Genomic DNA, 26,280 nt, shown 5'->3' on the forward strand with positions numbered 1-26,280 from the left:
GACCCTCCCCCATCTTTGGATGCTCTCTAATAGCTTTATGTCCTTGTTAAATCGCAGCATCCAAACCCGCACCCAATGCTGCAGGTGAGGCCACGCAGTGCAGAGCAGAAGGCACCTGTGCTGGGCCTGGTGCCTGCCGGGTATGGTTGTCCCTTTGGCCCCAGGGCACACTGCTGGCTCAGGTACAGCTTGCCATTAGCCAGAATCCCTAGATTCCTTTCCACGGGGCTGCTCTCCAGCCTCTAATCCCCTGTGTGTACATATATTTGAGGTTGCCCCATCCCAGGTGCAGAATCCAGCATTTGTTCTTTTTAAACTACATGCACCGACACCACAGGTCTCAGAACTTGCATGCAGAGCAGCCTGGTGCCTTGCTTGTGCAGGTTTTCACCCTTCTGCCAAAGGAGCCCTCGGTGATGCAGCTCGTCTCCCTCACGCCTTGTTTTCCTGGCAGCCCTGCCGTGCAGAGCCAAGGTGGTGCAACGAGGAGGCAGGAGTGAAAAGTCTGAGGTTTGCCTCCGGGCCTCTTTGCAATCGCCCAGCAATCCTCTCCCCTTGCCTGCTGCCAAGCGTGTTTGAACCACAGGCTTGTCAAGTCCTCTCAAGGCCTGTAGAGACATGGTACTGCAGCTCCTTGGTCTGAGGAGTGGGTAAATAACACCAGCGGGTGCTGGGAACAGGCTGCTGGGAAGACAGGTCACGCACCAGGGGCTGCCTCGACACCCAGAGGCCGAGGCTTGCATCAGGGAGGTGGTGAGAGGCACATTCTGCTGCTGGGACCCTGCTCCTCCTAGCTGTGCTGCTGTGGGTGCTCAGAGCTGAGTTCTGCAGCACCCTCCTTGCCAACACACCGCATACCAAGCCTGTTCACCATGAACGTGGGTTTATGCACCTTTCTGGGGATTGCGTGATTGCTGGAGCCAAGGGTTTGAGCAGGCAGAGGCTGCATGCAGGGTGACAGCTCCCAACCCTGCCTTTTCTTGATTCCTGGTGTGAGCTGAGGGTGAGAGAGTGAAGCTGCTGCAGCGTCCAGCTGGGACATCAGCAAGCCAGTGAGCAGCACACACATGACCATGAAAGTCACCCACAGGAGATGTACAGAAAGCAGTAATTCCTAGTGCTCCTAGCCCTCCTGACTGCATGAGGAGCTGCTATGTGAGGAAAAATGCTCTCTACAACACTGGCAGTATGCAATCCCTTTGTTGCTTTTTCCCCAATGCCTTCTATGTAACACATAGCTGTTGCCTATTGTTGTGAAAGACTGGAAAATAAAGACTCATAAGTGTGGCTTCATGTCTAATTAGAAGCTAATGTGCTATTATTATTAGGCATTGAAGGAATGTACTGGCGAAGCAGTGCTCGAGTTGTTTTAAAAGCATAAGCTTATACTTTCTCTTTGCCTAGCTGGCACACACTGGCGTTATTAGGAGGCACAAGCCTGTTGCTGCTTAGTCCTACAGCTCTTCTTTTGAAGTTTGGGCAAATACCACTGGAATTAAGTATCTCAAATCTGTTTGTTTGAGGACTTGAAGTGTAAGGTGTGTCCCAGGCTAAGCCAAACATTTAATCACAGCAGCACAGAACTTGAGAGAGTAAGTGGTCTGTGGCTTAATTTCTATAAAGAGATAGTGATGAAGCACAGCTTAATGAAACATGACAACTGCACTGGTCTCAGAAGAGGCTGAAGGAAGCAGTAAGCAAATTACAATATTCTTATTTGTTTTATGAGAAGTTTCACTGTCTTGCATTTAGGAAGCTTGCCATGACTGTTAGGCTCAGTAAGAGGCATACTGCTTTGTAACCTCCATATATTGGCCATAAGCACAGATTCACTGTCTATTTCTTAGTACAGTTCCACTAGGTGGGCAGTGAAACATCTCCAACAGGGAGCAGTTTGCACCTATCCGCATACATAAAGCCCCACACTACACAGAATTTAACGGGGGTTGCAAACAGGTACAGAGAGGTACCCTATGCGTAGCCACAGTCTCAAGCAGCAGCGAGAGCCAACCCTTTGGGTTTTTTTATTAATTCAGCCACTACTGCTGCCATCACCCATGACAGGAGCAGCTTTGCCCTCAGGGAGGCAGAAGCCTTTGATTTGCTTCAAGATGGGAAAGAAAACCAATGTGACAAAATACAGGCAGATACGGAACACAATATTTTATTAATAATGTGCCACATTTGAATTTTGACAAGAGTGAAATTAAAAGGTGTATTAAAACATACCCACTCTAAACAATCTATTTTCTTCAGTAGAAAAAAAGCATACAACAGGTAGAAATACTATATACACAGTATATCAATCTAGGCAACACACAGTTCATTCTCCCAGGACATGTACTGTGGCATGGCTGGTATGGTTCTCTAACATGTCCCTACAAACATCATTTTGCAAACAGACTTAATGGTGTTAGAATATACCATCCAGTTACAGTCCAGTATGAATTTTGTTTGTTTGGCCAAACACAGTTCAGCTTACTGATCTTAAAATGCATAGAAGATGGTACTGCATATGAAGAGATCAGTTTTAAGCTTTTACTTCTGCTTATGTAATTTTGGGATCCTTGTTAATGACAGTCTGTCTTAGTCATCTTGATTACATGGAAAACTGTAATCAGTGTATAAACAGAATACCTTCTGAAAATGAAACTTAGCCAGGTTTTATGATTGACAGTATCTTGAATAGCTCTTTCTTCATCTCTTGCATTAATTTCCAGCAGATTTGTGTTGGGTTTATTTTACTTCGGAGGCTTTGAGCCCAAAATATAGATCACTGCAATAAACCAGGAACCTAATCCATCCTTTCTCTGAGGAAAATCAGAATATTAGTTCTTAAATTAGTTTGTCAAAAAAAAAAAAAAAAAAGCAAGGGGAACCCACAAGTTGCATCCTACTCTCACAACATCTGTGGAAGGGGAATATCACTATACAGGTGGGGTAGGCACATGCAGAGTGGACGATCCAGACCACAGTGTGGTGGGCTCCAGCTCTTAATCTTGCATTTGGCTTTAGTCCATGTGCTCCCTCTCTCACACACTCAAACATGAGTAGCTCCTTGCTGGCCGCCCCTCAGTCCATCTGCTGACTCTGCTGGTGAGCAGGTCACTGCACAGCTGGACAAGGCTCTCGTGAATCAAGTTCCAGCAACCTTCTCCACGCCAGGCAGAAAGATAGCAAATACTGCACTTTTTGATTAAGTTTCACTTAATAACACAGTAACTGAGCTACTGTTGCTCTGCTGAGTAAGCCGGAGGAGGGTCTGAAATGTGGGTCTTTGCAGATCAGTGAGTGCCCCATGCTTTAGAAGAACCTCAACTGTTTTTGTGTGCCCTCCTCTTGCAGCCAGATGAAGAGCTGTCAACCCCTCATCGTCAGAAACATTGATGTTTCCTGAACTGACAAGTTCTTCTACTACTTCAGAGTGCCCATTTTCTGCAGCAAGATGCAACGCTGTCCTATTTAATGGGCCCCTGGCAAAAACATCGGCCCCTTCATCCATCAGCAATTTTGTTGTCGCTAAATGGCCGCTGCGAGATGCCAAGTGCAGAGCAGTACATCCTTCCGCTGTTGCTGCCTCAATGTCTGCACCGTGTTTAAGGAGCAGCCTGGATGTGCTCGTGTGGCCAGTTTCAGCAGCTATGTGGAGAGCAGTCTGCGAGAGCGCATTCGGTACGTTGACATCTGACTCCAGGTCTATGAGAAGGCGAGCGACACGGTAGTGACCTCGCTGAGCAGCCAAGTGTAGCGAGGTCCTTCCATCCATGGTCTGTACATTTACATTTGCACCTGGCTGTTTGGCCAGAAGCTTCACGATGGGAAGATGACCTTGCCAGGCAGCGTAGTGCAGAGGCACCCAGTCATCCTTTCCTTTGATGTTCACATTAACGCCTCTTCTCAGCAGAATCCGTACAATATTCTCTTGGCCGTACTGACAGGCTATGTGGATGGGGGCTCTGCCTTCAAAATCGACCTCATTCAAGGATGCATTCTTATCAAGCAGCATTTTGGTGCTGAAGTCATCCCCGTTTTGGGCAGCAAAGTGAAGAGCAGTCCACTGATCCTCATCTTTGGCATTAACGTTGATTTTCCTTGCCATGAGCAGCTCCACAATGCTTTTAATTTTCTTCTCGATGGCTATGTGAAGAGGGGTGGATCCTTTCTTGTTGGTGAGGTTTGGGTTAGCATTGTAAAGGAGGAGCCATTTGACACATTCTTCTTGACCAGCTTCAACAGCTAAGTGCAAAAGACTGCAGTTCCCATCTAAAACAATATCAACATCTTGAGGCTGGAGGATCTTCATCAGCTTGCTCGTGTCTCCAGCTAAAATAGCCTCTGTTAGCTTCCTTTTCTGTATGTCTGTAGTACCTATATCTAGATGGAAAAAAAAATCATCATCACAATGCTGACACTTGACAACCCTTACTCATTCCTGGCTAGCACAGCTGGTGGCTTCAGCAGTGTCTTCTGACTGCAAAAAATGCCTTCCCCTCTCACTGCTGTACCTGCAGAAGTTTCAGAGCCAGTTTACATGACAGCTGGAGCCCACACTTTCTCTTATTCCATCTCCAATGAAACTAAGAACACAGGAAGCTGCAGTTTGTTTCCCTACACTTATCATGCTTTGCTTAAGTGGAAAATAGATGCCTGTTTTATGCAGTGCATTTTGAAAAGGGAGGGGCACACCGGGAGGAGGGAGGAGTCTTTATTACAGTATTCCTAGGGCTGCTGAGAGAACTGCTTGAATCTTCTCAAAAGTAAGGTGCTCAGACTTGGGCTTAGTATTAACTGCAAAAGCTACAAGCTCTTGTACTAGCACTGGCTTTAGTCTCACTCTGACCAGGACACTAGACAAGACGATCTCCTTTCCAATCAACATTTCCATAACTAATTCTGTAATTGCTTTGATGGCAATTCAGGTACCTTTTTTTCGTAAGTAAACTAAATGTATTCCTTCTCATTATATCATGCTTGGGAATCTCTCCACTTATTTTTTTTTAATAGCTGCCTCCAGCAAACAAATTTGCAGTTATGACAGCAGGACATGTTATTCTTCACATGGTCACTCTCCAACCCATAAGCTCCCATGCTCCAATCCAAGCAACCAACCACAGAAATAGAAAAACCAACAACGAAAAACCCCTGACCATTACCTGAACTCTCTCTTTCAAAGGAAAGGGAAAGGGAGCCTCTGGATGAAAAAGCTGAATCTACAGATGAAACTCCTGAAAGCCGCTTGTCGCTGGCAGCAAGTTTGGATTCGGAAGAGCTGCGGCTGAGATCCTCAGGGCCTTCCATAGTCTGTGAAATCCCCGAATCCAGCTGGGACAACAATTCTGATAGACTGTAATCCTTAACTGATGCCACAACAGGCTCCTGTTTCGGCTGGGATAATGCAGACATCCCCTTCAAAAGAAACACACAAGTATTTTAGAAAGGTCAGTAAGGAAAACTGAGTATGACCCTCTATGAGAGGAAGCCTAATACTGTTAGCTTGCGAGTAGCTTTAAGCATTGCTCTTATTAAATGAAATCTGTCTAAAGCATCTGGTTTGTTGTTTCTTTTTGTTTGTTTGTTTTTAAGATCAAACACACCCACGTAGTTCCAGCCCTGATTTTCTAACTGTCTTGCTGTCCTTCAGCAGTCTAAGGATCCAGTGGATCTGAGGTTTTGTGCAGGGGTTTTCCTAAGCTTGCCTATACTGTTGCTTCTGCAGTCCAATCCTTCAGCAACACCCACTTCCACCAGGCAAGGAGGTGTTAAAAAGCAGCAAAGAGAAAGCAGTTTAGAAGTTAGTCACAGAGGAACATGTTTCTGGCAAAACAAACAAATAAATAAATAAATAAAAAGAAAAGGAAGGAAAAAAGTGCATTTTAGCATGGGACAGAAAGACAAAATACCTCAGATCGCTGCTTTGGGGAACTCTTGGTGTCCAGGTCCTCAGCTACCATTTCCTTTGTTTCATCTTCTGGTTTTTCACAAAGTGTTTCTGTTACCGAAGTAATTTCTTTGAAGAAAGAAAGAGAGGTTTTACTGTTTGGTTGGATGGTTGGTTGGTTTTGTTTGTTTTTTAACAACTTCTCCCCACGTGCCCTACTGCTTTTCTCTGTCTTAATGGTTATGAGATATTACAGGAGAAAGACTCCAGTTTCGGCTATTCCACCAAGCATCTCATCAGAAGGTAGAAATGTGCAACTAAGCAAAGAGTGCATAGGACTGACTGAACAGTTCGTTTTCACAGTCAGACAGGACTGATGTTACACACACAGGACTTTTTCAACTGTTAGCAGACTTATGTGATACATCTTCCACCCATGGCCATACTTTGTTCAGGCAGAAAGAGGGGAGTGAATGGGAAGAAGAAACAAATCTCTGTCACTGATGCTAAATGAAGCCACTTGTAGATACTATATGCTACATTCTACTGCACATTTGAATTCATTACAGGTTCTTTGGGCAAGTTCAAACCTTTGGCCAGAGTTGCCTTTTTTTTTTTTTTTTTGGAAACAGAAAAATGATAGTACAAATTGTTTTGTAACAAGAAGACAATTCTGTTTCTTGGCATATAGTGGTATCTATCTCAAGAGCCAGGATGTTCAACACTTTGGTATGGTACAAAGCCCATCAACTCCAGCTTGGCATCTACACTAATACAGATGATCGGACGTGAACATAAACCACCTTCCCTTCAGGTACCAGCTAAATGGATCAACTGGGTCAGTACAGATCTTATTCCCAATATGTTTACATAAAACCATCATGGTCTGACTTGTCCCCGGATAATCTCTTCCGCCACCAGTGAATAAGTGGCCTGTATCATCGTCTCTACCATACAATGTGCTCTATTTATTCTGTCACAAAGGTTTGCAGCATTTACCTCAAGGATTAAGAGAGTCCTGAGCAATAATGTGACTCATAGAAGAAGAAACAAGCAGCCAAGCTACGAGGAAATCTTACCTTGAAATGTTGGCCGTTCACCAGGATCATCTTGCCAACATTTTTGCATCAGTTTGATCAAGTTATTACATGAATGAGGTCTGGATTTGGAAACAGCAGGTAGCTCTGGGCGGTGGCCTTTAACTACTTTTACCATGATATGTAAAATGTTGTTTTCCTCTGTAAAGCAAAAGCACAGAATGGAAGCTCTCAGCAAAAGGAAGGATTTCTCTTTTGTCTAAGAGTACTAACAGTGCATTAAGCAAAAACTTGTTTTTTCACACTTTTTTTTTTTTTTTTTTTTTTTTTTTTTAAGATCTAGAGCACTTTATCAACAGGAAAAAAAAAGAGAAATTGGTCTTATTCTTCCACAACACTTCCAGCAACACATTAACGTCTACTTCTCATGTATCAGTTAATCATCAGTGAGTGACTATGTGCTCTTTCCACCCATAAAAGAGGCAGAAACAGAGAATGAAATACAAAAACACCTCACAGTTCTTTGCTACCTCTCTCTGGTTTTTTGTATCTGCTGTGTGAAAACTGAACCACAGTTTTTACATAAGCCAAGTGCCTGAACTTTACATAAAGGTGAAGAAAAAACACAGTGCAGTAATGTGGCTCTTGACTCTGAAGTCAACCACTGAGTTCACTAGGAGAAAAATGAGTAGCAGACTGGAACCCGCTCAAACATGTTTGCTATACTTAGGCTAGTCGCATACAAAGGAAAATAGTCATAAAGAATAAATAACTGCCTGTAGATTTCATACATTTACTGTGGGGCAGAACAAAGCTTACTCTCACAGGCAGCTTTTTTATTTTTATTTTTTTAATCTGTACCTGCAATCTACAAATAAACTCCAGAACCACTCTGCAGAGAAGCTCTTTCTGAAAACAACGGGGTTTGCCCTGCACCTTCCTTGCTGGCCATGAACATCTATTAGAAGTCTGAGCAGGCCACACACTGATCTGGATCAGCACAGCAAACTCCACAAAAACAGTGCAGATGAAGGCATCTCATGGCAATATACATTCTGCTTTTAGGATGGAGGACAAAGGAGAACTTGAAATTGTGCTTGGAATTTGAGAGTTTACATATGCCTATTGCACAGGGCTGCAGGAATTTGGAGGACATGAATTATATATATCACTTGTCTTATGAGGCTGGTGAGGAGGGAAGTGTGCATATCATTGAAAGAAAGGCATAAGAAAATCCAGTGCAAACCACAATACATCAAACTTACCTGCAAAAGGCTTCTTCTGTGTAAGAACTCCCCAGATCACAATGGAAAAGCTACAAATATATACCAAAAATAGTTTTAGAAAAGCTGCAAAAAATAATTTTAAAAGCCCACTATTAAACAGAAGCGTAATTTATTTTGCTGAGTTCTCTTTCCTTGTACTTCACTACTGTGTTTCCGCTGAATAACACCCAGAGCAAGATGCAGCCAAGAACTATGATCTGAAAGTCTCATTCGTGCAGGGAGGAATCTGAGGCAGTGAACAAAGAGACTTGTTGGAGACTGTGGGTTTCTTGTTAACATTTACCTATTACTCCACAAAAAACACTAACAAGATCAGAGAGCAGCAAAGAACTACTATGGATGTCATTTAATAGTAGCCTACAACACAACTGTACAAAAATACATTTCATTTAGAACATGACATATCTTGTAATCTACAGCTATGACTTCCTCTTCCTAACAGCCTTACTGCGAAAGAAGAACCGAAGACCTAGTGATGAAATCTACTTAAGATAGCTAAGAATTGTGTCATAGACTAGAAAAGTGGGTCAGCATGTACCTTTAATGGGGGAAAATAAGGTGGGCAGAATAGCATCCATGTCAGTTGCTAATAAATAAACATTACTTGGAACAATTAATTTCCATAAGACCAGGATCAGCTGCAGTTTGTTAAAAGCATTCTACCTTGTAAGGACTTGTAAGCAAATCAAACGTGAGCCTTTGCAAGATGAGGCTCAAACTAGAGGTAGGGTTCTCATGCTCAGTTTTTTGGGTCATTTATTCAAGCACTTTCAGGTTTTTTCGCAGTTAACTGACCTGTACACATCATGTTTGGTGTCAAAACACCTGTTCTTCTCCTTGATGCGCTCTGGAGGAAGGTATGCAATTGTGCCACACAAGCCGTCCATACTGAGGTCATGGGAATGTGACAAACCATTGCACTTCGCAAGTCCAAAATCAGAAATCTGCAGAAGATGGAGGAGGAGGAGAGAGAATTGTGCATGTTACCATCAGACTTCAGAGGAGTTTACAAAACCTCTTCAGTAAAAAGAGAGAGATGTAATGCAGTGACTCAAAAAAACAACATAGCGAGCTACCATTCAGAAGTGCCGAGCTAAGAAAACAATGCTGGAAGCATTACGCTGTTGTAGGCTTTTCTTTAAGGTTAAGCTAAACAAAATAAAATAAAAGCAAGCAGCTTTTTGCAAGCAGCAGCATGTTAACCCATTACACGGCAAATACAACCGCCAGACAATTTAGTGCAATTTAAAACCAGTCAAAAAGTAGCTAGTGCAAACTACAGGTTAACACAATTACTGCTCTCACCCATCCCCTCTCCCTATGTAACAGCATCTTGCCAGTTATGTCCAAGTGTTCTGAGTACCTGTTTTCAGAACATGGGCCCAACAAGTGCAAGAGAATTGCTCCTCCAGATATTACAGTTGCACTGACCCTGCCAACAAGGACTGAGGCACAAAAGGCTTAAAAACACACACACTAAACCCACACAGGGAATTCTTTTTGGCAATGAGCAGATACAGCAAGTTTGTGCAGTGACGCAGTGAAGGCAGCTGAAATGAACTAAACAAGTGACAGCAAGTTTAGAAAAAGGAAAACACACCTCCACTTTAATTTGAAGTGTCAAACAAATATGCATTCATTTGCTCTCAAAGGCATACCAATCATCGAGCAAACAGATAGGCAAGGAATTTTCCTTTGTCTTAATTATTTCGCACTGGTCAAAAATGTGTTTTATGCTAAGTGGAAATTTCAAGACAAGTCAAGCCTTTTTGGGCCGCTCAGGTTCTGTCTATGTGATAGGTAAGATTTCTCCTTCACATAACTCCCCTCCACCCCAAAATGGACTTAAACATTCTTTTTATCTCAAAAATACTCCAGTTTTCCATTGACTCACTCATCTCTTTTGATCTTCACAGCGTCTCCTTTGAGAAAGTTCTCCCTCAAAACAACAGGCATAATTAAAAAATATTTATTTATTTATTTAAAATAGGCTCCAGCTTGACACTCTCAGAAACTTCTCTCTAAAGATACCACAGGGCCAGTTGTAACATGCACCTGATATTGGAAAGGGAGAAAACTGCAGCCTGCTCCACTTTGCTGGAGAATGGGCAGGATATACACCACTGTTGCTCACGGTAGGAATCTCCTAGCATAGGAGAAATAAACCAACCCACACAGCTTGAGAAGGAACCTCTCCCAGGGAAAAAGAACTCAGGAGAGATGTTGTGTGGACAGCCTGTGCCCTAGCACACAGGGATACAGAATCATAGGATTGCATGAGTCAGAAACTTGAAAGACCATGTAGCCCAACTCCCCTGCAATGAACAGGGACATCTACAGCTACATCGGGTTGCTCGGAGTCCAATCCAGCCTGACCTTGAGTGTCTCCAGGGATGGGGCATCCACCGCCTCTCTGGACAACCTATTCCTACCTATATCTTAAATCTGTATGGGAATATGCGAATGACTTGACAGAAAGGAAGAAATGTGAAGTCATCTGGAAGAGCAGTTTTTCCTGCCAAGTGCTGGAATATAGGAAAGCAGAGAGTAGTCAAAAACCTGTGTTTGCAAGCCAGCTGCTTTGGGAAGAGCTGCACTGATGGCCCCAATGAGTGCTGCAGGAGTTTGGGGTGCTTAATGCTCCGCACAGAACAAAAGCACAATGCCAACATCACATAAATTCTTGGTGTCAGGTTAGTAAGCTCTCTAGCTCATGCAAGCCTGAACAGATCCGACTTGGCAGAGCCATGCTATCCTGTGATTAACATAAAGCAAGGAGCTGTATACACCTCAAGAAATCCATATGGCATGCAGGCATAATTAAAGTAATACATCTTCCTCTTTGTCTAAACAATACCAGGTTTCCTACTGTGTAAGTTAAGAAAAAAGATGAAATGCAGACAGTGCAGTGACAGTGCTGTGTTAGGAAAGAACAATAGCTACTTTGTGTGCAACTAAAGCTAGAGCTAAGACACGAGGTTTGTGCACTATGAGGTCTCACCCCGAGACTACAAACCAAGAAACAGCTAAAATACATGGCATATAGCCTTGTGAACCTGTCCCTGCCTACTGTGAAGGATTAGGCTTCACACCAAAGTAAAGGAAATTCATCTGCTGAGCAGAGCTGCCATTATACTGAATGTTGCAGAAAGCACTGGACAGGAACATGTGTTATCTACCAGGCTGCAACAAAAGAGCAAGATCCCACAGACAGCTTTTGTGGCTTTCATTAGTTCCTTCAGGATAACTTTTCCACACAGCACAGAGTATTTAGTCATGCAGTTTCTTTTAACATCAGTGGGAACTATGCAGTGGGTGGAAGATGCAGCCATTTAACTTATCTCTCCTGCCTTTAAGTTGCCCATCACGTGCTTCGTTCACCAGTCACCTTGCTGGCAAAGTTCCCACACCTTCCACTAAGTCCTTGCTACCCACAAGCCTGTGCCCACCCCAGCAGCTGACCCGTGCCACCACTGGGCACTAGTCCTCACTTTGGATGGATCCCATCACACTTCAAAAGCGCACATAATAACAGCACGGTTTAGAGGAGACACGGAGGCGACAACCTGCTTCATGCAAAGCAGGTGGTGAAGAGGTAGGAAGAGAAGAGAAAGAACAGCGGCCAAACCCCATGGAGGCAGCGGGATCGTTCATGTTCAGACAGCTCACCCGCTCCCTGCCTCTCAAAGGCTGTGTGAGAAGAAACACGTGAGCAGTCACTGGGGAGGGGAGCTGCCCGTGCTTCCCTGCCCGCAGCCCAGCAACATCACCCTACTGCCAGATCCCAGATCCGAAGGGCATTTGCCACAAAACTTTTCTTTTTTGGTTTGAGAGCGCTAGCTATACACAGATTTTTAGCTGTTTCCGCCTTTTGCAGACATTTCATAGAATCATTAAGGTTGGAAAAGACCACTGGGATCATCCTGTCCAACCATCAGCCCATCCCCACCACGCCCACCAACCACAACCCTCAGTGCCATGTATTTCCATTCTAGTTTGTGAAAAACACTCACTCACTCACAAGGGTTTAGATGTTTGAATTGGTCAAATCATTTTATGGAGCTTTTACAGAAACTAAAATCTCTCCTCTCCTGTTCAGCTATAGAGGTTACTGAAGCTGTTCCCGAGCAGTGCTGGGGTTTACCTCCCAGAAATAAAGTTAGTGATTGGAAACTAACTGCTCCCGATAGCCCACCCTGAAGTGCGCATGCACCTCTGCATGTCTCCTTTCTGCAAATAATACTCAAGCATCCACCACAGCAGACTCAGGTCAGAGTTCACCCAAAGGTTTTCTTCATCAAATAGGTAACATAAAGCAGTCAGATTAATTTTTAATCTCTGTTGGCATATTCAGTAATTGTCCCTGGCCAAACTCTCTGTGCACTTGGCTATTGAGAATGCCATTGCATCTGTCATAACAGGAAGTTTTAAAAACTATCTCCTCATAAATCTGTTTTTTTTTTTTTTTTTTTTTTTTTTTTTTTTTTTTTTTTTTTTTAAATCAGTGATGTTTACAGTTGTTTCTTCGGAAAAGCAGAAAGCTTTTCTAATCCATCACAAATGTATATGACCATAGCAGCAATAGTCTTGGTACCTCCTCTGTGCCACTGCTAGAGAACTGATCAAGATGAAAATCAGCTCAGTTAGCTGGGATCAAAGAGCCAGGTAACAGCCTTGCCTGGAAACCTCCATCTGAAAGGGTGGGAAACTGAGAAGGGACTCAGAACACAACAATTTCTAATAATCTCATTTCTAATAACAGGAGAGTGCTTGCAGCTAATAAAATGGCTATTAACTACATCAGCTAGTCCAACAAAAGAGAGAACCTCTCTTTACCAGCCTGGCCTCCAGGTGTTACATCTACCTATGGTACATTAAGAAGCTTTATCATCAATTTTCTACCTGACTGTGCTTCTTCTCACTTCAAACTCTATAAATTCTGCAGCTCTTCCCTTCAGCTGAAGGTAAGTAAACACAGACAGGATGCCTGCATGTAATGGGAGCACAGCAGCAAACTTCACATTGGCTTAAGCTGGACCAACAGTGGGTGAAAGCCACTACAGTTAGCTTGAGCAGCACACAGCTGAGACACCTCATCCCCACTCAAGTTCTTTAAAACAAAACCTGAGAGATGAAAAATAACTGGTGGGATTTGCTTGTGTATGTATCTGCACAGAGAGACTATATATATACATGGTGCAAATACACACGATTGCATATATATATATACACACACACACACACACACACACGCACATATATGAGCTGCAAAAGCCAGACTGGATAATAAAAGAAACAAGGACTTATAATAATGTTTTTATCCAGAAGTATTAAGTTGCAGGCTGATTTCATTTTAAAAATCTGAACAAAAGTAGCTCCCTTAAAACAATAAGTAACCTGTAAAGTAGTAACAGAATACATGGGCATGGTAGCTGGCAATACATCAGACAGAGATTCCTGCACGGGGGGGTGTATTCTCCTGCGGATGGCCCTGGAGAAAGATCCCATTGGAGCAGTGCTGGATGCGGCGTCACTTCCCCAGCTCCAGCTCTATCTGGATTGCCAGAGACCAAGGAGCTCAAAGGAGGGATTCCGAGTTTGTACAAGGGGTGGAAGGGCAGAAGAACAAATTTGCTAGATGTGGTCCAGGTAAGCAAAAACTAAGTATTAAGAAATCTATAAGCATATGAACCTACGAAAGACCGGAGAAAGGAGCAAGGCAGATCTCACTGATACAGACAGAAGCAACAGCTTGAAATTAAGGAAAAAAAATAATTGCAGACTGTTGGTTGCTAGCGAAGCTTGCCAGGGTATGCAATAATCTTCCCAAGGAAATCACACTGCTCAAGGCAGCCCAGAACAACAGGACATGGAGAGGAAGGGAACTCCTGCTTCAGACTTTTCAGGGCAGGAGGCATGCATACATCCTACAAATGACAGCAAAGCCTTATTCCAAGTTATACATATTATATACATACATTTAGAATCAGCAAGGAATCCCTGAACGTGAGAAAACTAATAAATACACAGCTATCTACGTCTTGGATCAGGCTAATCTTTCCTCTTAAATATCCTTAATAACCAAATTCAGCACACACACTTATGTAACAGACAGGAGACAGCTTTAAGATATGGAGGCACCCACATGATGATAAGTTCTGTGCAACACTGCTGCATTAGTCATCATCCTCTCTTGGGGTTTTTACAGTAAGTGTTGTGCTCATAAAAGAAGAAGGGCGTGTTTCCATTGAACTAGCAATATGGCTTTTCTAATGTACTCCACTGCAAGACTGTTTCCTGGCTCAAGGGCAAACAGCTTATAAAAATTCTCCCTACCTCCAAACTTCTCTTTTGCAGTCTGCAACATCTCTTCACTCACTTTAGGATCCTATTAGGGACAGGTCACCCACTAAATTAACACTAACATTTTAAAAGTAAAAGCACTTCAATCATCACCTTCATTAGCCTTCCAGCAAGAAAACGCACATTAAATGAAGCTGCAGGGTCTGAAATTTAATTACAAGTTTCACATCACACAAAAAGAAGGTTTGGGGCCACATTTTTAAAGTGAAGGCTCCTCACAGAATATGTACATCTCTTATTTTGCATGTAGGTTTGTATGTCTGCTTTGCTGCTTGGAGGACTTTCCAAGATGGCTACAGATATGAAAGACTTCTGGCTGAAAAAAGCTGGGATTAGACCATTCTCTTCAGAGCTTAATGGAAAGGGTCTGAAGAATGTGCTCTGTATATGAAACATGAAGAAGCAACAGCTTAGAGAAGTCAACAGTGACCTCAGCTGAAAAAAACTTTGGTGCATTTTGCACTTTGCCCCCTTGTATTACATCACCTTGAAGATATAGTTTATACTGCAGGCAGAATACTAGGCAGCATTTCAAGCTGCTGAAATGGTGAGAAAAATAAAGCCTTCATATCTTGGTTTGTGGATAAGTCAACAATTAGGAATGTAAAAGTTATGCAAGCAAGCATAAACTTTAGATAAATACTTAGCAAAGGCCTCTGAGAATGTGTGTGAGAATATATTTTGAACAGCTCAGATCATGATGTTCTGACCATAATACTGCCTGCAATTGCCTTGTAGCTCAGACAGAAGATCTTCCTAAGAAGTAAACCATTACATGGCCTAGAAAAAAGCTGAGAAAGCATGAAGTCTGATTCCATTAGGCTTTTAATGGCTCCGGCCCTCTCAAGAAATCAGGAAAGGTGCTTTTATTTACTGAATACTTCATTTTTAGAGCAGTAGAGCAGGATCACAGCCATTTGCCCACTTTGACGAGGACAGAAAAACAGGGAGAAGATGGATGATGGCACTGGAAGAGCTATGACTACGTGTGCTGAACTACATCAGCCAGGGTTAGAATTGGGCCACTGATTTGGAAAAAAAATAAAAATAATTAAAAAAAAAAAAGATATATTTCAGTCTCTCTCCCCTCCAAAAGGAATCATCAGAAAGCAGACACAATTTCTCCAATCCAGCTGTCAAAACAGAACCTTCAACAGAGAAAGCCAACACATTTGCCAGTTTACTCTGGAAAAGGATACTGAAAAGAATTTTGTAGTGATACAGCCACAATGATTTCCCTGAGTGACCTCTTGGTAAGCATAAGCACTCATGACAGAGCTAATTTTTCATTGTAAATACTCTGAACAAAAGAAAGGAGAAAATGAGTTGCTGCCAGGAAGGCTCTGGTTCTCTGGAATTCCACTGTAAATAAGATTTGGGTATTTAGAGGAGCGTACACAGCCCAGACATAGACAAAACAAGATTGTCACTAGGAGATGTGGTGCAAGTATAGATGATTTAGATATTCACACCATTTTGCTGTCTCCATTTTCATCTGCCTTATGATCCTGCTGTATGGAAATATATAACAGGATCTATAACATTTGCAAAAACAAAATTCACTACACTAGCACTCTACTAAAATTTTAGGAGAGGTCTCGCAGGCTCCCCAACTCTACCTCCATTTATACACCAAAATGGTGCATAAATCAGTAGGCAAGTTGGGGGATGGAACAATTAGGTATTTTTCTTACTCAAAAGGAGTGCTTCTGGGTTTCCTCCAGACCTCTGTGTTTGGCAAAAGCCATGCAAGAATATACAAAAGTGGGTTTGGGCCTCAGAGCACCCCTTGCCCAAGGCGTACCTTGACGTGGTAGTGGGCATCAAGAAGGATGTTGGCAGGCTTGAGGTCCAGGTGGAGCAGTGGAGGAGACATGCAGTGCAGGAAGTTCATGCCCACGGCTGTCTCGTGGATGATTCGGAAGCGCAACTCCCACGGCAGAGGTTCGGAAGCCAGGAGCTTTTCCAGAGATCCTGTCTCCATGTATTCCATCACCAAACCAACCGGCTCTTTACAGATGCCATAAACAGGAAGGATATAGCGAAATTTTGCCATTTCCATCTTCCTAGCTTCTTCCAATAACTCCATACGCTCCCTAGGTAGGAGAGAATATAAGGTGAAAGATGGACTAGCTGCTTCGTCCCTCAAAAGAAGCACAAAACACTTGAAACTGAAATACATGTTCAGTGGTCATCGCCTGGCTGTATCACACCGCATGCCTCCAGCCTATATACCCCAGGAATATTTTCACATTTACTGACTTGACAGTTCACAGTTGCTGAACCACATACAAGCTTGCACACTTCAGCAGCAAAAGTCCCCCTAGCGCAAAGCCCACCTCACTTTTGTGATGTGTACACAACGCAGTTAAGAATAAAGATGATACATGTAATGCACAGATTCACCAGTGCTGTAACTCCCTGGGCTAAAGTAATTAGCCTTTTGTGAGTTATAAGGCTGTGATCAGAAGTGAGCATGGACAGCGCTGCTTCAGCTGCCCTGTGCCCCAGGCTGCACAGACCCAGCACTGTCAACAAGAAGTCCCTCAGATCCAACATTTAGCAGAGAAAATTCCCTGCTGCAATCAGGTGGGGCATAGTAGAAGCCTTCTTTCCACCAAAATGTGATGTGGAACTGAGGCATATGGATTAGAGAGCACGGTGGTGATGTGTTGATTGTTGGACTAAATGGTTTTAATGGTCTTTTCCAATCTTAATGATTCTGTGATTCTAAAATCACTTCAGTACACTTGCCACACCACAGCTGATGCTGGCCTTCATTAGGTAACAGGGATGGCACAAGTAACGAGCACCTGTGGGTTGATTGCAGGTGGTGGCTGGCCTGACCCCACAGCATTAGTCAGGCTAAGGCACGCCATCCTGGGTCAGGACCCTTAATTGCCACAGCCTTCTGCAGAGCTGTAATGCCCGACATTATCTGTCTGCAGCCAAAGTCAAAACACAAAGCACCTACGAAGGGGAGCTCCATGCGACAAGTCAGTCAGAAATTACAATGCTGGTGGCGACAGACAGCATACAAAGCAGTTTGGGGTCACAGGTATCAGCATAGCACAGCAACCATCCATCCACTAACAGACCAGGACATGAGGTGGTCAGAGATTTAATATTCCTGCGCGGAATCTCCCACATCCTTCTGCACACCTCCTGTCCGGGACTTGGAGTGCTGGGGACACTTGAGTATGGACAGGTGACTGCAGTGAGATTTGTGTGGGAACACCGCTGGCAAAAAGCTCTCAATATGTCCCCACAGTGGCTGCAGGAGCCACCATGTGACACCCAGCCTGTGCCGTGGGGCTCCAATTGAAGGCTTACCATGATGGCAGGCCCCAGGGCAGAGGTGAGAAGGCTCCGCTTTGCCCAGCATGGGACACCTGGGTTGGCATTAGCTCTGCCTTACAGGTAACAACTGAGGGAACTGGGGTGTTCGGTCTAGAGAAGAGGATGCCCAGGGGAGACCTTACCACTTTCTACAACCACCTGAAAGGATATCAAGGCAAGGTGGGGGTTGGCCTCATTGCCCAGGTAACAGCAGTGGCGTGAGGGGTAATGGCCTTACGTTTTATCAGGGGAGGTTCAGGTTGAATGTTAGTATTGCATAGGCTGCCCAGGGATGTGTGAAGTCACCATCTCTGCTGGTGTTTAAGGAAAGAGTAGATGTGGTATTTAGGGACACTGTATAGAGGGCAATATTGGTGGTAGGTAGATGATTGGACTAGATGATCTTAAGAGATCTCTTCCAACCTTAATGATTCTATGATCTCCTAGTAGAAACCTTGACCAGCTGCAGCACTCTGCAGTGATCAGATATGCTGAACATTTCTCCTTGGGAGTGGTTCTAACCTAGCAAGAAGCCGCAGATCTATTTCAGAGGCAAGATCAGGCTGAAAAATGAGTGAAGAGGGAAGTACACAATACTGGAAGGATAAAAAGATAAATCTTTCTTCTCTGTTAACCATGTCGACTCTTGCTGCTCCCTACAGCAGCTTTCTTGTGAAATAACAGCCTTTGTAGACAAGTACCCAGTTTGCTCTCTGGCTCGCTGGAAGGGAGCGCCTCTGAATAACACAACCAACTCCTTGCCCCCAAGCCACATGCATAGCCAGCATAATTCATCAGGCTTCAGCGAGCTGAGCTGAGCGCTGGAGTCAGAGATGTAAAACACCCGTCTGAGCCCTCCGAGGCAGAGCAGGAGCCCAGCCAAAGCTGGAACAGAACAGGAGCCACTGAGCCCAGGGACAAGGGGGTTTCCTGGCTAAGGAAGCATTGCCAAAATCAGAGAACAGCTGCTAGAAATGGGACATCTTCCCCAGTGGAGAGGGCGCTTCCACTTAGAACAATACAAAAACCTCCTTTTCTGTTTCAACCAGGCTCAGTTAATTATTCATTTACTCAACTAAAAGACAAGTGTCTTAGATGTGATTTGCTCATTTAAATAAAAATCGCACACAATTGCCATCTTCAGGTTCTTCCCATACAAAGTGCATTTCAAAGTAAAACAGATGGTGATGCGGCATAGCCATTACAGTGTAAGTAGTCCAATTTTCAAACACAGCTCCATCACCTTCAGAAAACAGGAAAGAGAAAGTGGCAGAAGAAATAGCCAGAATACAACTTAATCATTAGTCAAGTAGGGAGTGCATTTGCATTAATCCTTTTAACACAGTCATCTCTTTAGGCAGGTAAGGCCACCTCCATCAAAATGAGATGAAAGGTCTCCACTTTTGCTTCCCACGTGGTGCAAGGATCTGCTGGCACTCAGCACTCACACAGTCTGCCTATCACTTCAGTTCACAAGTTCTAACGCTACAAGGATGCTGCAGGTATCACTGTCGTTCAGTTTTAACAGATCAAAGCATGGTTTTAATACTGTCCAGTTACTCCTAGAGCCTAGAAATTACACTGCATTGCCACCAAGAAACAAACACCTCTCCCTCCAAAGAGGAAGGAAAGATCCTTGTGAGGCTTCTAAGTCAAGTGGCATGAGACTAGCCCCTCTTACAGTTTCGTATTTCATACCTACAAGTTTGAAGAGTCAGAATTATCTTCTCTAACCACTTTCACTCCATGCCCTTTCCCCTTCCAAATAACAATATAGCAATTAAAAAGATTTGCATCCAGGACAGCTCAGCTCCCACAAATATAGGGGTACGTATGCTTTCCCACAAAAAAACATCAGGGAAGAGAGGCATGCACAGCAAGAGACCTAGCTCCAGATTCAGTGGCAAGTGACACCTGTCACAGAAGACAATGACAGATCAGTCATTTTCAGAACAATCAGAAATATTGGATAAATCACTATACATGACCTCTAGCATTCCTGAAGGCAGACAGAGCTGCATGCCTTCAGAAGGGACAAGGGAATTGTTCCTGCGGCAACTCTCACCACAGAAATTATGACTGTGCCCACACTTGTATGTACCTGATCTTTACGCTCTCTAAAGATAACGCTCTGTGTGCAAAGACACAACTTGCAGCTTCCCACACTGCTCTGCAGCTGGGAACACAGATTACTCCTGCGAGCTGCTGGCAATGAACACTGGGTCCACAACAACACGACATCGCTGAATTTTTCATGTGTTCTTTCACCTGCTTCAAGGCAGACATTTAAGAGTATGCTATGACCTCTGCTGTGCCATCTACTGCTTTAATAACCTTCACACTACTGATCCTCAGAGAGGAGTATGAATAAGAGTAGAAAAAACATAGTATGGTTAGAGCAGAATATGCTTTGGGCCAAAAATAAGGCAGAAAATCCCTTCTTTCAGGTTAAAATGGCTCTCAGACTGTTGACAGATCTCTGCCACACAGCCCTGGCGTGACAGGATTATATGCAAACCAGCACAGCTGGGCTCAACCTGCCTCTAAAAGGGAGTGAGGTGAGTATGAGGATTTGACTTACACATCCAGAGACCACCTGAATACATTCACTCACCTCTGTCACCTGCCTAAACAGACGCAGCACCTGCTAACAGCAACACATTCCTACACCTCGCTCCATTCCTAAGTTCTACTCCATTTCCAAACCCAGGTACACGTAAGATTTTGTTCATTTTTCCCAGGCACAAAGGCACACCTTTCCACCCCCGCATCCAGCAGGCACTCTCATGGACAAGCACACTTAGCCAGGAGCCTGCCCTGGGAACCGTTACAATGCTCACACTCCTCACAGTCCATACAGTCACATCCAGCTCTAAGAAACCCATACTGATTTCCAGGCTGTTCCCTCAGAGCTTGTCACCTTTTCTCCACACCAGACCTCTGTTCTGGCCAATGCAGGTATGGAAAAGACTTGGCTTTCTGCCTGCAGGCCCTGGCGACAGCCCCCTCCACTCTATTCTTTAGTCTTAGGCTGATCCTACCCACCCTGAGAGCACCTGAAGCTGCATGTGAGAATTTCAGGTCAGGGGAGGGAAAGTGGGAGCAGGTAAAGCCTAATAAATGGGATTTGGCTAGACAGCAAGAGAGGGTTTGGATTTAAAAGTAAAAATATTTCTGGCTGTACACTCAATTTTTTTCTGCTTGAGGCCACTTCACTTTATGGTGAGATAATTGCCAGGGGAATTACTCCAGATCTCTTACTGTCTGCACAAACACTGCAGGAGAACTAAAGAGCTCTACCAACACCAAACCAGTACAAATGGTGTTTTAATGTGGTCCCAAATAAATAAAGAAAAGCCCCTGCACAATTCAGTTAATGTTTCCAATACTTCTGGTAGCTCCAACTCTGCCGCTTCAGACACTTCCAAGACATGGTTCCTCAAATTAATCTCCTGGATTAACAGTTCAATTATACGGGCTTGTTTCAACTAGCTCCAAAACCTGCGAACTACATGAGGAGTGCTTTATTGTGTCTGTGCCCCCCTGCTATTTAAATATACAATCTGCAAAAACAGCCTTTTCAAAGGCCAAAGACCCCCCTCCCCCCACCCCCAAACTTCTGACTAATGCTCTCCTAAAGCACCTAAAACACATTCTGCAACAAAACAAATACACTCCTGTTTTTCCTGGATTGCCAAAACGAACCATGTGCTGCAGGAGTCCCTCGCCCTCAGATGTTCCAGAAGTGTTAAATTGTTTTAGTTCACTGAACCTCAAGTTCACATTATTTCCCTCATACTTGCAGACCTTGTAACTACTGGAAGAGAGGCAGCTCTCCATTGCACCACTGAGTACTGCTAAGAGAGACATGGACTTGCTGGAGCGTGTCCAGGGGAGGGCCACAAAAATGATTCCGAGGGATGGAACACCTCTCCTACGAGGACAGGCTGAGAGAGCTGAGGACAGCCTAGAGAAGAGAAGGCTCCAGGGATAGCTGAGGGCAGCCTTTCTGAGTCTACAAAGGGATGTAAGAAGAAGGGGACAGACTCTTCAGCAGGATCTGTTGTGACAGGACAAGGGGAAATGGTTTCAAACTGAAAGGGCAGATTTAGATAGGGTATAAGGAAGAAGTTTTTTACAATAAGGCACTGGCACAGGTTGCCCAGAGAGGCAGTGGATGCCCCATCCCCAGGGACACTTAAGGTCAAGCTGGATGGGGTTCTGAGCAACCTGATGTAGCTGTAGGTGTCCCTGATCATTGCAGGGGAGTTGGACCAGATGGCCTTTAAAGATCTGTCCCAACGATTTTATGACTCTATCACCGAGATTTGGTGGCACCTCTCAAAACTAATCACTCACATTACAGTAGGTGGCAGCACGGTTCACCTCACGCTAAAAAAAAAAGCTGAATGCATTTCTAAAACGTTCTGTAAATAAAAAGCGCAAAAACCATTCTAACTTATTTTTAAGGTGGTGATGGTGGCCCTGCCGTGTGACAGAGCTCCGGGGAGCGCTTATAGCCCAGTCTCCCTGTGCCTGGACACTCTGGGCTACATCGCCTGGTCTGTCCGTCAAAAATAAGCTGACACCGGCGGGGCAAACAGCAGCGCAGCCTCACAGGCGTTTGAGCTGATGGTAAGCTCTATTACCTCCATTAGCACGCCCAGTGTAGGGATAACAAAAAAAAAAAAAAAAAAAAGGAAGAAGGAAAACAAGAAGGATCCGTGCGCTCTCCATGCCCGGTGCAGACAGCCGTCCCGCCCCGTCCCCACGACGCCTACCGAGGCGCTGCCGCCTCGCCCCCTCCCCAGACGAGCCGAGTCAGCCGAGCCGAGCCGCCTTACTTCTCGTCCACGTGCAGGCTGGGCGAACACTTGATGGCGAGCCAGGTCTTCCAGTGGAGGTGGCGCACCTTGTACACCTGCCCGAAGCCCCCCGAGCCGATCTTCTCCCAGCTGCCGAACTCACTCTCCTCGAAGGTTTTCAGCAGCCCCATGGCCCACGGGGAGCCGCTCTCCCGCGCCATGCTGCCCTTCGGCCGCCGCCCGGCTCAGCGCTCAGCCGCGCCGCCGCCGCCTCCCGCCGGCCCAGGTGAGTCAGGTGAGCCCTGGGGGGCCGGGCCCGGCCCAGGAAGTGACGGCGTCCCGGCCCCGCCGCCATGGCGCTGGCGCAGGGCGGTGCTGTGGAGGAGTTCTCGCCGTCGGGCTGTGGGCAGCGCCATCCGTCGTCTCTTCATCTGGGACGAGCACGAAAACGGTAGGTGAGAAGGGGACCTGCCTCAGCGGCCGGGAGCTGCCAGAGGTCATAGGATAGTAGAATATCCCCAACTGGAAGTGACCTACAAGGATCGTCGAGTTTAACTCTGGGCTCCACACAGGACCACCCAAAGTCAAACCCTATGACTGTGAGCAACGTCCAAATGCACCTTGAACTCCGGCAACTTGGGGCCGTGCCCACTGCCCCGGCAAGGGAAACATCGATTACTCCGTTCTTTCCTTTTCCGTAAACAGGGTCTATTCTGAGAGTCTCACCTGGGCTACATCCAAAGAGAAACCTTTCATCCACGCATCCTGCTTCAGGCTGGGAGACACAGTCCCACCTGCTCCATCCTGCAGAGCCTGGGGTCAGTCTGGGTGTGCTTGGAAACAATTTTTTTTTTCTCTAGGAAACTGTACTGCCAAGCATTGATGTGTCTATGGCTTTTACCTGCCCCTAGGTTGAGGGACTTTGATTAGTTCAGCTGCAGATTTCAGTGGTTAAATCCTTCTGTACATCTAACTGCTGGTAGAATCACAGACTCGTGAGTTGAAAGAGACCCTTAAAGGCCATCTAGTCCAACTCCCCTGCAATGAACAGGGACACCTACAGCTACATCAGGTTGTTCAGAGCCCCTCCAGTGTCAACTTGAGTGCCTTCAGGATCAAGGCATCCACCACCACTCTGGGCAACCTGTGCCAGTGCCTCAACACCCTTATTGTAAAAAACTTGTTCTTATCTCCCCTCTTTCAGTTTGAAACCATTCCCCTTGTCCTATCCCAACAGACCCTGTTGCAGAATCTGTGCTCTTCTTTCATACAGCTCCCCTTTAGATACTGAAAGGCTGCTCTTGGATCTCCCTGGAGCCTTCCCTTCTCCATGCTGAACAGTCTCAGTTCTCTCAGCCTGTCCTCATAGGAGAGGTGTTTCATCCCTTAGATCATTTTTGTGGCCCTCCTCTGGACACACTCCACACTCCATATCTCTCCTTTACTGAGGACCCCCCATCTGGACACAGTACTCCAGTTGAGGTCTCACCAATGCAGAGAAGAGGGGCAGCATCACCTCCTCACCCTCCTGGACACGCTTCCTTGGATGCAGCCCAGGTACTCCAGGACTTGGACCAAGGCATAATGACTCTTAATCTGTTGCTGAGATACTGCAGCTGTGAGGAAGGAGTCCGCAACCTTTGGTAAACAGCACAATTGTAAAGAGGCTATTCCTATCTGCATTCTGACCTTCATACCTATCACACGTCTAAAGGTTAATAAAGTTTGTGATTGTTTGTTATGGTGAATATCAGACTCAAGTTTATTGTTCTAGGCAGTCAGTGTGTGATCGTTTAATCTGGCAAGTTAGGCAACAGATGGAGGACAATATGTTTAAAAGCTGGGATAATAGCAGTAGTCACTCTGTTGTCATTGCAAAGCTCCATTTAGAAAGAATTTGTAGAAACATTTAATTATTTTCAAGACAAGAGACATCTAGTCTATTCACAGGGCTTTATTCCACATGAATTACTTCCTGTTTAATTTAGTCTGGATTAAATTTAACACTCACTTACTCTCAATGTGAACATCTATATATACATAAATCACAATCAAGAAATAACTGTGTGTAGAGACAAGTCCTTAGTCCCTCTGTCTGGCCACCTCCTCCTGCCTACCATCCTAACTTCCTTCTTCTTTTGATCTGGGTTCAGCTACAGCCGGATCCTTGTGGAAAGATGTCTGTGCTCTCAGGGAGCTCTGCTTAAACTGAAGCAATCTACAGAACGGGGATCTTGGATACTTCCTTCTGGAGGTGTGCATGACTTAGTTCCTAGTGGCACACCAAATATTTCATTCCATTAACGATACATTACAATTCAAACACCTGTTTCACTGGTGAGATGGCAAAGACTGTAAAATAAAATAAACTGGACAAAACCCGACTTGCAATTAGCTTGCAGTTGACTTTAAGCAATAAATTGATTGTACACCTTCCACCTGCACAGTGACCGCAGAACTAATTCAACACACAGCAGCAGCAAAGGAGAGCTCATGAGCAAACATGAAAAGAGTTATCCTAAGAGAATTTATATTGCTCAAGTGCTTTCATAAAGGTTAGGCCTAAATAAAATTCACATTTATGTTGCTTAGAGAGTAGCTGCTCAACCTCAGAGGTTTTGGATGGTGAAGTTTAGGGTGGCTGGAAAAAGGCACCAGAATGACACTTCCTTTAAGAGGAAGAAGATGACAAAGGAATTCCAGAGCTGTCCCCAAATTAAAAATAAACAGATAAACTATGCCAATAGATAGCCAGGATGACAAAAGAACAGTCAGTACTGGGTTTATTGAGAACAAATCATGTGACACCAGCCTAATGGATCTCTCTGTGACAAGATAACCAGTCCTGTCCACGTCCTTCTCTCCTGTGTATTAGCACAGGCATCAAGAAGAAAACCCTCTTCCTTTGTTTCACTACCTTGCAGTGCTATCAGAAAACAGGGCTTTAGCCTTTTCATTTTATGAGGATGTCCTTCTAAAGTTCTGCTTGGTATATATACACAGTAATCCAAGCCAAAGCATCAATAGGTTATGGGACACCTTTTCCCCATTAGAGGTAAAAAGTTTTTCTCCCATCGTCTATGAAGGGATAGCAGATTTCAACTATGTAACAGCTTCAAAGCTGGTACAAAGGAACACTGATTTGTAACTTTCCAGAAGATAAAAATAAAAACTCCATCCGTTCGCTCAGGCTGCAAACCTTTAAGCTGTGTTTTAACATTTTTATACAAAAGTGGTGCAGTGCTGTAGTTGGCTTAAGCCAATCTGAAATGGCATCTTGCTGAAGGAAGCTTGCTATCCCCTCTTTCATATTGGTGCTGGCGTTCACATGGTTGAAGAGTAACTGAATCAGCTCAATGATCTCACTTTTAAAAAAAAAAAAAAAAAAAAAACGAACAACAGAAAGCCAAAGCACCACTCCCTTATTAGCATGCAGACAGACTTTAAGCTGGCCTGAGTTACCACTGATGTCAACAGACGGGGGGGTAGAAAGGAAATCACCTCTGAAGAAGGTGGTGAAAGGGGCACAGTTACACATGGCAGCAGATGCAGTGAACTCAGCGTATGGAATT

At 44.6% G+C, this 26,280-nt stretch overlaps 1 protein-coding gene and 1 long non-coding RNA gene across 3 annotated transcripts; one reads left to right on the forward strand and one right to left on the reverse strand.

The window, feature by feature from the left end:
- Nucleotides 1-2,148: 2,148 nt before the first annotated feature.
- Nucleotides 2,149-22,929, reverse strand: RIPK4 (receptor interacting serine/threonine kinase 4). The gene is made up of 8 exons (XM_085208839.1): nucleotides 22,748-22,929; nucleotides 16,369-16,660; nucleotides 8,997-9,145; nucleotides 8,181-8,230; nucleotides 6,958-7,116; nucleotides 5,901-6,007; nucleotides 5,154-5,406; nucleotides 2,149-4,374 (listed from the first exon to the last, which is right to left on the reverse strand). The coding sequence occupies exons 1-8, from the start codon at nucleotides 22,927-22,929 to the stop codon at nucleotides 3,197-3,199; spliced, it is 2,370 nt and encodes a 789-aa protein (XP_085064965.1). The 3' UTR covers nucleotides 2,149-3,196.
- A 102-nt stretch (nucleotides 22,930-23,031) lies between these two features.
- On the forward strand, nucleotides 23,032-24,456 carry LOC104914414 (uncharacterized). 2 transcript variants are annotated; one of them, XR_014879638.1, is made up of 2 exons: nucleotides 23,032-23,159; nucleotides 23,414-24,456. It is a non-coding gene; the product is annotated as an uncharacterized LOC104914414 (long non-coding RNA). The 2 variants fall into 2 exon arrangements; XR_796006.4 differs by lacking the exon at nucleotides 23,032-23,159 and adding an exon at nucleotides 23,163-23,307.
- The last annotated feature ends 1,824 nt before the right edge of the window (nucleotides 24,457-26,280 follow it).

This window comes from Meleagris gallopavo, chromosome 1 (genome assembly GCF_905368555.1).
Source record: "Meleagris gallopavo chromosome 1, MGAL_WU_HG_1.1, whole genome shotgun sequence".
In the NCBI taxonomy this organism is placed as follows: domain Eukaryota; kingdom Metazoa; phylum Chordata; class Aves; order Galliformes; family Phasianidae; genus Meleagris; species Meleagris gallopavo.

Excerpts from the sequence above, each read along its gene's own strand:
- RIPK4 (XM_085208839.1), bottom strand. The coding sequence starts at position 22,929 with ATGGCGCGGGAGAGCGGCTCCCCGTGGGCCATGGGGCTGCTGAAAACC. Across the intron at positions 6,008-6,957 it reads TGAACGGCCAACATTTCAAG|AAATTACTTCGGTAACAGAA; the intron begins GTAAGATTTCCT and ends CTTTCTTCAAAG. Across the intron at positions 5,407-5,900 it reads CCCCAAAGCAGCGATCTGAG|GGGATGTCTGCATTATCCCA; the intron begins GTATTTTGTCTT and ends TTTCTTTTGAAG.